This window comes from Panthera tigris, chromosome B3, assembly GCF_018350195.1.
Source record: "Panthera tigris isolate Pti1 chromosome B3, P.tigris_Pti1_mat1.1, whole genome shotgun sequence".
Lineage (NCBI taxonomy): Eukaryota > Metazoa > Chordata > Mammalia > Carnivora > Felidae > Panthera > Panthera tigris.
The window spans coordinates 54,089,316-54,099,757 of record NC_056665.1 but is presented as its reverse complement, the minus strand read 5'-3'; the positions used below and the strand labels follow the sequence as shown (position 1 = coordinate 54,099,757).

At 43.9% G+C, this 10,442-nt stretch overlaps 1 protein-coding gene across 2 annotated transcripts; it reads right to left on the bottom strand.

Moving 5' to 3' along the window:
* Positions 1-1,535: 1,535 nt before the first annotated feature.
* LOC122239471 (endogenous retrovirus group K member 6 Env polyprotein-like) lies at positions 1,536-8,973 on the bottom strand. Of its 2 annotated transcripts, none has more exons than XM_042988903.1 (2): positions 8,826-8,962; positions 1,536-3,641 (listed from the first exon to the last, which is right to left on the bottom strand). In XM_042988903.1, exon 2 carries the CDS (start codon positions 3,638-3,640, stop codon positions 1,694-1,696), a length of 1,947 nt encoding a protein of 648 aa, XP_042844837.1. In that variant the 5' UTR covers position 3,641; positions 8,826-8,962; the 3' UTR covers positions 1,536-1,693. The 2 variants fall into 2 exon arrangements, 1 of the variants encoding a protein (XP_042844837.1); XR_006218633.1 differs by lacking the exon at positions 1,536-3,641 and adding an exon at positions 4,990-5,039 and having other exon boundaries at positions 8,826-8,973.
* Between the last annotated feature and the right edge of the window lie 1,469 nt (positions 8,974-10,442).

The window sequence follows — 10,442 nt, the reverse complement described above, 5'->3', positions numbered from 1 at the left end:
CATACCATATGGTTTCACCCTTATGTGGATCCTGAGAAACTTAACAGAAACCCATGGGGGAAGGGAAGGAAAAAAAAAAAGAGGTTAGAGTGGGAGAGAGCCAAAGCATAAGAGACTCTTAAAAACTGAGAACAAACTGAGGTTGATGGGGGTGGGAGGGAGGGGAGGGTGGGTGATGGGTATTGAGGAGGGCACCTTTTGGGATGAGCACTGAGTGTTGTATGGAAACCAATTTGACAATAAACTTCATATATTGAAAAAAAAACTGCTATGAGGTCAAGAAAGATGAAGACTAAGAAATAACCATGGTAGAAAGTTGAAAAATTGAAGTTTACCTCAGTTGAATATTTAATGTCTTTTGTCTCAAAGAGAAATTTAAAGGACCTTTAAAACAGCATGTGAGACACAAACATTTATTAATTTCCACTGTAAATTTGGTGACCAAATTTCCCAAACACCAAGATTGATAAGATAGTGTTTTAATGGAGCAATGTATTTGAAAATATGAGTGTTCTCTAAAACTCAAGCCATGTTTACAATAGACCAGGAAAGACCCATCAGCAGAGATAATGGCTCACCCCATTCTGGATGTCTTTCTACCCCATTGAGAATCAGTGACTCGTTCATCCACTTATTCCTTCATTTTGTAAAACACTGTTATTTATAGTTCCCTGTTTCTCTGTTTCTTTGTCCTTCTCTTTGCCTATCTATACCATCCTCTACCTACCTATTTACAAAAGAAATGCTGCTTTAATAGAAGATAGCCTTAACACATAGGTAGAGTTTTTGCCAACAAGATCAGAAAAATCCATAAAAATTTTATTCTTTAATATCTGTGGAGGCTATAGAAGATTTTACCATGCTTCGCTGCAAAAACAAGAACCATTTTGAGAAACACATACTAAAACTCCCATGAGCAGAATGACCGAAAACTGCAGTAAGGATAATGAGTTTCTGTTCAGTGGCATTTGAAGTACCTAGAGGATGTTTAGGAGGAAATGTTAGGTAGAAAGGGATATATGAATGTATGGGTTTGTAGAACAAGAGAGAAGTCTATTTTGAATAAATAAAGTTAAGAGTTTGAGCCATTATGAGGTAACTTTGGTGTATGTCGCGGCCGGCGCGACAAACACCGAGGTCAGGGTCCTAAGGGTAGGGGAATGCAAGAAAAAAAGAGAGAAGAGAAAGTTTGGGAACAGGAGGGTCCCCTGGGCTGATGGCCCAAGTGACGGCTTTATTGTTGCTGTACACAATCTTTTATAACCAGACTCTTATGGGTTAGGTCACTCTAAGAATAAACAGGTTTCACATAATTGCTGCCCACCAAAACATTTAGTTCTGTGTTTCTTGTGCATTTTCTAGACGGGTCACAAGACCTTGTTGATAAGATTGCTAGCAAAACACAATTCCCATGTTTGTTTCTATCTGACTCGGGGTAGAAAAAGGGAGGTAGCATTACTGCCAACACCTGCAGACCACAGGCTTCAGGAATTAACTTTCTCAGCCTTGACAAGGCTTTCGTATGCCCTTGAAAGTGGGGGAATGGGAGGGGGAACCACCGGGTTGGCTTGAGTCAACAGGGAACGTTGGTCGACCCGGTCTCAGCCTGGCGCCGGGGCCGGCCTCCCACATGAATGGGAGGGGGGACCACCCGGTTGGCTTGAGTCAACGGGGAACATTGCTCGACCCGGTCTCAGCCTGGCACCGGGGCCCGGCCCCCCACATGTCCCCCTATTGTTTGTAATTGCAACATGTGCATCCTGGCTTGGTATGTGGTAAAGGCAGTAAGACCCCATCTCCAGAAATAACACAGCAAGACAAGTATAACAGATATTACGGAAACAATTCCAATAAAGATCCAAAAGGAATGCTGAAGAATATTAAATGGATTAAACCCATTAAGTTGGTGCAGTATGGTTTCAGCGAGGTCTCCAGGGTCAGGGAAACTGAGTGAGCTACTTGCAACAGCATTTATCTCTTCTTGTAGCTGTAAGAGGTCTAAGCTAGTATTAGCATCATGCCAAACCCCTTGTAAATGACGACGCACTTGTCCCCATGTCACATTGGTATACTCTAAAGGGGTAACACAGATATGCTTATATGCATCATGACAAATTAAAGAAAGTCTGGTACGCAAAACAGCAAACTGATCACCAAGATACATTAATGCTTCTTGTAGTGCCTCTAATTGGGCTTCCAATTTACGATCTATTCGTTCTTGAGTGGCAAACACCTTGGATACATTATGAGCCAATTCATTTACATGGGATGCCATTTGGGCACTTTCATGTAAGGATATTACAGATACAGTTGCAGAGGCAATTACAGTCACTGTTGCTATGAGTCCAACAATTAAGAGTCCAAGAAACCGTTTGGTCCTGCGCAGCCGTTTACTGATTTCTAAAGCCAATTGCATCCCATAATTAGGATACCAAGGTCCTGTAACATATACTGGCAACATCCAGTAGGGAGGTTGTAAGACCAGATAAACCTTCATTCCACTTCTAGAGGGTCCATCTACTGGTAGACAATTGGTCAAAACACAAGCAGGACACGTCAGCCGGTATAACTGATGACCATCTTCTTTTACTGGAGTAATGGTCCCATCTCCAACAATCAGATAGTAGGGTGGAGGAACACAGGCACGCAATTGCAGAACTGGAGAAACATAATATTCTGGAAAACTAAAGCTGTCATTAGTATATATTTTATCAAAGGTAGCATATAACTTCCAAAGATCAGAATGAATTCTTCCTTCAGGGGATTGCAAAATGGTTTGTGGGATAATCTTATGGTGTACCTGTACCTCGCTAGGAGGTGGATCCACGACCCTGGGATCAAGAGTCTCATGCTCTACCGACTGAGCTAGCCGGGCCTTTCGGGAATAATCTGTAATGGTATAGTTTATGTCTTTAGGAGTCATCCTCAAAGAAGAGGATTGGGCACATATACCCCAAGGTGAGTCCCCAGTAAGGCCTTGACCAGCTGAGGGACATATAGGAAGATTCTGAGGGGGATCATGCGGTCCAAAAAACATCCATTCTCCTAATAATTCTCTCTTTTGCCAATAAGCGGCAACAGAGCGGGGTACCCATTCAGAAAGACGCTTGTCATTTTGCCACATAGTATAAGTAATAGACCGCCCTACTGGTTTCGTACCCAAACACCCATAAGCAAGTTTGTATGGCATAGACTCCCTTTGCAGGCAGATGGGTACTCCTGCAGAGAGTGCCGTCCAATTTATAGAGGCCGACACAGTGGGCAAAAACCCTGCATCTTCCCCTCCCATAAAGGTGAGATTAGTGTATACTATGGGTGTGGGGTCTCTCCATGTTACAGGTTGTACTGTAGGAGGACCTACCATGTATGCCCAATAGAGGGCAGACTCTCCGGTTGTAGTTAGAATGCACAGGCATGCCAAGAAGACATGTGTGGCCGTTACCTCTCTACCTGAGGCCATCACTACATCAGTGGCCTGGGTCAACAGGTTCTTTATCTGTCCCCAGGTGGGTGTACCCGCCTTATGACTCCGCCGTTGTCGCTTCTGGGGGGGCTCCGTCTCTGTCAATTTGGCCATTTTTCGGCGCAACCGTAATGTCTCTGAGGAGCCGAAGTGGGACCCAGCGTGGCGCTTCCTCATCCTGTGGAAAAACACAAGCATACCCTCGCCCTTTTCGAAGGACTGGGTCTGGGCCTCGCCAAATGCCTTCCGGCATATCTTTCCATCTAGCCATCAAGAGAGGTTCTTGACTCTTTCCCCAGCGACGCTCTGCGGCAGTCATCCCTGCTTCATTGACATTTAAAAAATTTAAAACATACAACACAAGAGTGAGATGTACATGTGGGGAATACTTTATCTTTCCCTTTAATATCTCCCCTTCTTTAAGTTTTTGCAGATATTGTTTTAGAGTCAGATGAGCTCCCTCAACAATAGCCTGTCCTGTGGAATTATAAGCAATGTCAGTTGTATGCTCAATTCAGAGTCGGCGGCAAAATTCTGCAAAAGATTTAGAAGTATAAGCACTACCATTGTCAGTTTTTATTTTATGAGGTTTGCCCATTGCTGCAAAGGCAGAAAATAGGTGATTTTGAACATCAACAAATGCTTCTCCTGAGTGGGCTGAAGCATGTATATAGCCTGAGCAAGTATCTACAGACACATGTATATATTGCAATTTCCCAAAAGGTAAATATTGGGTGACGTCCATTTGCCACAAATCATTGGGCCGAAGACCTCGGGGATTAATGGCATAGACCGGCTGTGGGAAGAATTGCGGACAGATGCCGCACTGTTTAACAATTTGGCCGCTTCACGAGATATTTTGAATTCTCGTCGAAGGGCTGCCGCATTCTGATGAAAATTATCATGACTCCTTTTGGCTGTTTCCAAAGGAGTGGTAATGGGCAGAACTTGCAATAAATGGGTTGCTGCATTGGCTATCCGATTCCCAGCAACTAGGGGACCAGGCAGATCGGTGTGAGCTCGACTGTGGGAAATATAAATTGGACTGTGCCGTGAATTAAGAAGTTTTTGTATAGCATGAAATAGATGATACAGTTCCTCATCTGCTGTCAGTATAAAGGCAGTGGGAAGTTGCAACACGGCTTTGACAACGTATTGACTGTCAGAATAGACATTTATAGACTCTGGGTAAGTTTTTAGGGCTACCTGTACAGCATAAAGCTCGGCCCTTTGGACAGACTTAGTCGTATAATTTAAAGTGATCAAATTTTTATGTTGGGAAGTGACATAATACACTGCAATTTTACCCTCTTTTCTAGCATCCACAAAAATGGAAGCAGCATCTTCAATCGGCTGACAAACAATAGGATTATAGGGCAAAATATCTATAAGACTGAAACCTTGTATTAAAGAATCAGAAGGTAAATGAAATTTAATTTGACCTGTAAAATTAGCCAAGGCAAGTTGCCATTCGATGGACTGAGCAAAAGCAGCGTCCACGAGCTTCTGTGTCAGAAAGGCACATGCAATAAATTCTGGATCGTGTCCAAAGAGCTGAACAGCTCGGGATCTTCCTCTAATGATGAGAAGACAAACCATAGATAGTAAAGGATTAATGACATGCAGAGAGTGTAAGGCTAAATGTAACCATTCAAGTGGACCATGAGATTGCCACCGAATTGCAAAGGGGATGACCTGAGGTTTTAATATTATTGGATACAAAGGCTGAGAAGGGTCAATTCTAGTGACTTGGGCCTGCTGAATGGTCTGTTCTATATGTCTTATAGCTTCTTTAGCTTCCTGAGTGAGACTTTGCGGGGATGCTGGAGAACTATCTCCTTTTAGAATATTAAACAAAGGCAGTAATTGTTCTGTGGTGACTCCTAGTGTGTTTCTAATCCAGTTTATATCTCCTAATAATTTCTGAAAATCATTTAGAGTAGTCAAATGTCCGGTTCTAACTGATACTTTCTGAGGTCGGACAGTTGATTTGGAGATGAGATACCCTAGGTATTCAAAAGGTGCTTCCCTTTGAACTTTCTCAGGGGCAACAATCAAATTATATGCTTTAAGGCATCTTTGGAGAGAAATAAAAGCCTCCTGTAATAATTCCTCAGTTTCAGCAGCCAAAAGTAAGTCATCCATATAATAGATGCAATATACATGGGGAAAACTCTGTCTAAAAGGGGCAATTGCTCTGGCCACAAACTCTTGACATAAAGTCGGACTGTTAGCCATGCCTTTCGGTAAGACCTGCCACTGATACTGCTTAGCAGGTTCCTGTAAGTTAGTGGAAGGCAGGGAGAATGCAAAATGTTCTCCGTCGCCAGGGGCCAATGGAATGGTAAAAAAACAATCTTTTAAGTCCAAAACTAGTAATTGATATTGTAAAGGAATGGCCGATAGGGAAGGGAGGCCAGGTTGCAAAGCCCCCGTGGGCTTCATGACAGCATTAATTGCTCTCGAATCTTGCAGCAACCTCCATTTATTTGACTTTTTTCTAATCACAAAGATTGGGGTGTTCCAGGGACTGGTGGAGGGAACTAAATGACCTAATTGCAGTTGTTCCTCTATGAGGTGAGCAGCAGCCTCCCTCTTAATAGTAGGTAAGGGCCATTGGTCAACCCACACTGGAGTGGAAGTCATCCACTGGAGAGGCATATCGTGGGGAGTTTCCAATGGCCCTAGGAAAAACCCAATCCGAAATGGTCTCTTTTAGGCTCGGGGACATATGGCTCAGGATTCCCTTGTAACTCCTTCCCTAAGCCTTTCCCCTCAATATAGCCCATTTCCTTCATAAGGTGCATAGCAAGATTAGCCTGTTTTTGAATCGGGACTGCCTTAGTCTCCAGAGTCAAATTCATTGCAGTTAATATGTCCCTGCCCCAGAGATTAAGATCTATATTCAAAACAAAAGGCTGAAAAGTTCCAGTCATACCATCAAGCAGTCTCCAATGTAAATAATTAGAGCCTTGCAAATGGAGCAGAGGCATAACCAACACCTTTAATTGGAATATTAGTCACTTGAGTAGGCCATGTGACAGGCCAATTTTTTTGAGCAATAACTGAGACATCTGCACCTGTATCCACTAGTCCCTCAAAAGGGACTCCTTGGATATGCAATGTAAGCATGGGCTTTTCTACAGAGATCACTTTAGCCCAATAAAGATCTGTGGAGCCGAACCCCTGATTTCCCCGATAAGGTTTAACGGCCTTATTATTGGAGGATATCCGGGGTATCAAGATCAATTGTGCTATGGGAGTCTTGGGCTCAAGCACCAAAGTTCCCATAGTTAAGCCAGCCAAATTTTTTATTTCTCCAGTGTAATCTTCATCAATAACTCCAGGATAGATCATCAATCCCTTAAGAGTCCAGCTGGATCTTCCCAATAATAACCCCCAAGTATTCCTGGGTAGAGACCCCCATATCCCTGTGGGGATGGCTTTAGGGGGCTGCCCTCCTTCGAGGTAAACGGACTGAGCTGGGGCAAGATCTAGTCCTGCACTGGTGGGGGTGCCGCGGTGTAGTTGGCTAATACCTGGGAGGTCTCCAGTGTTGGACACAATGGGTGAGAAGGCGCCTGTGGGAACATTGCCGCAATTGTTTGAGGGGCCTGCGGCTGGCCCCACTCCCAGTTTCCCTGAAGAGGTTTGCCATTACAATCAGTTTTAGAGCGGCATTCATTGACCCAGTGATACCCCCGTCTACATCTGGGACAAATAATTGCCGGCTTATTATTAATGTTAGGGCCACTTGGCAAACTGGGGGTGGTTGGAATTATTTTTATACTGTGACATTGGGCCTTCATATGGCCCTTTTGGCCACATTTGAAACACACTATTCCACCCAACTTCCTTGGATTAGTTCTTACGTTTTTACCCTGAAGCTGGGCATGCACCTGTAAGGGGTCTATTCCCTTTAAGGCGGCTGCCAAGGTAATGCCCTGAATATAAGATGGTCCAATCTCAGCACATAGTCTGATATAATCCTCCAAGGTACCCTGATTTTTCCAAGGACGAATGGCTGCCTGACATGCAGAATTAGCATTTTCATAAGCCAGTTGTTTTACAATAATGGTACCTGCCTCCCCATCAGTAACGATACGACTGACTGCAGTCAAAAGGCGCCCAACGAAATCCTGGTACTTCTCATCTGGCCCTTGCCTAATTTTAGACAATTCCTCAGTTCTGCCCCCTGTGGAGGGGAGTTTTTTCCAAGCTGTAATGGCACAGGTATTAATTTGATTATATGCAATTTCAGGATAATTTAGCTGGAGGCCCACATCATAATATTGTCCTGTACCTGTGAGCATGTTAAAATCCACTGGTATGTTAGTTCTTTTATTATACATAGCCTGTTTTTCAGCATTCTCTGCAAATTCTGCTTTCCACAAGAGGTTATCTCCCACACTCAAACAAGCCTGAGCAATGACCTTCCAATCTCCTGGGCATAATGCCTCCCTGCTCAAATTATCAAGCATAGACGGTAAAGGGAGCTGTTGGACCATACTGGGCTGCAGAGGATCTCAAATCTTTCAGCAATTTAAAACTTAGGGCGGAGTACACTCTCTGTCCCCCCTGCTGAATAACAGGGTAAGTGTGAAAAGCAGAGGTGTCTTCCCCATACTGTGTTTCTTGATACAGAGTCCGCTGCAAAGGAGTAGTTCCCATAACGGGGTAAGGTTCAGTGGACTGTTGATTCTGAGTAATAGGGAAAGCCATCCAAGGTAAGCCTCTATCTGTTGCCTGAAGAGAAGGTCGTTTTAAAGGTACCTTCTGGACCAGAGGGGCCAAGAAGGCAGGCTTCCTCTAATCTTCCAAATACGGCCCATCATCTCCCTGATCCCCAAAAGGAGAGTCATCACTATTTTCTGGATCTTGCATAGATAACTGTTCTAGGAGGGGGAGAGGAGGTAAAGGTGAAGGCACCGTGACTGTCCCGAAAGGGCATTGAAAGTAGTTTCTGGAGGGACAGGAGCATCTGAAGTCACTAAGGGTTGGGCTGCTTCCGAGCTAAGAGAAACTATTTCAATAGAATCCTGCGGATCAAGGACCTCCTTAATACAGGTCCAAGTAGACCACAAAGTCCCTGGAACCGCAGCTCCACGAATCTTCATTTGATTTTTAAGTTCCTGACCAACTCGCTGCCAATCCTTTAAATCAACTGTACCCCCGTCTGGAAACCATGGGCAATAATCATGCACTATGTCAAAAAAATTCCCTAAGGGCTGACTGAGAAACCTTAATTCCCTTCTCCTTCATAAGAGCCTGCAAGGCAGTTATAAAATATCCCTGTTCCATAGACTGTTTCTGTCCCATAGTTTTACTCCCGTCGTCTGTGCTGCTGGCACAGTTCCCCTACCTGAATTAGACACCGCGCGGTCCGCTTTCGCTTTCCTCCTTGTTGTCTCAGGTCCCTGTTCGGGCGCCACTTGTCGAGGCCGGCGCGACAAACACCGAGGTCAGGGTCCTGAGGGTAGGTAGGGGAATGCAAGAAAAAAAGAGAGAAGAGAAAGTTTGGGAACAGGAGGGTCCCCTGGGCTGATGGCCCAAGTGACGGCTTTATTGTTGCTGTACACAATCTTTTATAACCAGACTCTTATGGGTTAGGTCACTCTAAGAATAAACAGGTTTCACATAATTGCTGCCCACCAAAACATTTAGTTCTGTGTTTCTTGTGCATTTTCTAGACGGGTCACAAGACCTTGTTGATAAGATTGCTAGCAAAACACAATTCCCATGTTTGTTTCTATCTGACTCGGGGTAGAAAAAGGGAGGTAGCATTACTGCCAACACCTGCAGACCACAGGCTTCAGGAATTAACTTTCTCAGCCTTGACAAGGCTTTCGTATGCCCTTGAAAGTGGGGGAATGGGAGGGGGAACCACCGGGTTGGCTTGAGTCAACAGGGAACGTTGGTCGACCCGGTCTCAGCCTGGCGCCGGGGCCGGCCTCCCACATGAATGGGAGGGGGGACCACCGGGTTGGCTTGAGTCAACGGGGAACAATTGCTCAACCCGGTCTCAGCCTGGCACCGGGGCCCAGCCCCCCACAGGTGTAGATGGGGGTCATAGAAGAGAGATTGCAGAGAATGAAAGAAGAATTGAATGATCACTATTAAAATGTTTCAGGGGGCTTCCCTCTCTTTCATAACTATGCTTAATCAATATTACAGCATTGCTTTTCTCATAAAATGCCATTTTTATTACATAATTATAAAACTAACTCATGAGAGAAAATAGTAAATGCAATCCATCATCAGTGTTCACATCTCATCAATGGACTATGCCAAGAAGTCTCTTCCACTCCTGCCCCCTGTCCAACTATTTTTGGATTCTGGTTGTTCCACTATTCTTTTAAAGCCTGAAGTATTTTCTTGGGGACATTTCTGGATAGAGATATACAGAACAGAGTAATCCTTTTCATAAAAATAACAGAGTATAAAGCCTTCAGGAAATGGAATATGTCTAGATAATATTTCATTTATTGTCTCATTTCTTCTGAACCATAAGGTCCTTCATTTCCGTTTGTAAGCATTTTAACAACCAACATGAAATGGCTCTGAAAAGACTGCTACTTTTCTTCTATGAGACTTACTACTTTCTTCTTGATTGAAACACTGCTTGGACATAGTGACACTATTTGGACTTTTTATGCTGAAGCTATTTCTTTTAGAAGTCAGATTCTAGGGGTGCCCAGTTGGCTCAGTCAGTTAAACATCTGACTTCAGCTTGGGTCATGATCTCGCGGTTCATGGGTTTGAGCCTCCCATCAGGCTCTCTGCTGACAGCTGTATGCCTGGAGCCTGCTTCAGATTCTGTGTCTCCGTCTCTCTTTGTCCCTCCCCAGTTTGCTCTCTGTCTCTCTTTCAAAAATAAATAAACATTGAAAAAAATTTTAAATAAAATATCTGTAGAATCTGACTTTTTAATTTTTTTTAATGTTTATTTATTTTAGAGAGAGACAGAGACAGAGAGCAA

Bases quoted from the DNA above. Each gene is read 5' to 3' on its own strand.
- LOC122239471 (XM_042988903.1), bottom strand. From the start codon at position 3,640: ATGAGGAAGCGCCACGCTGGGTCCCACTTCGGCTCCTCAGAGACATTA.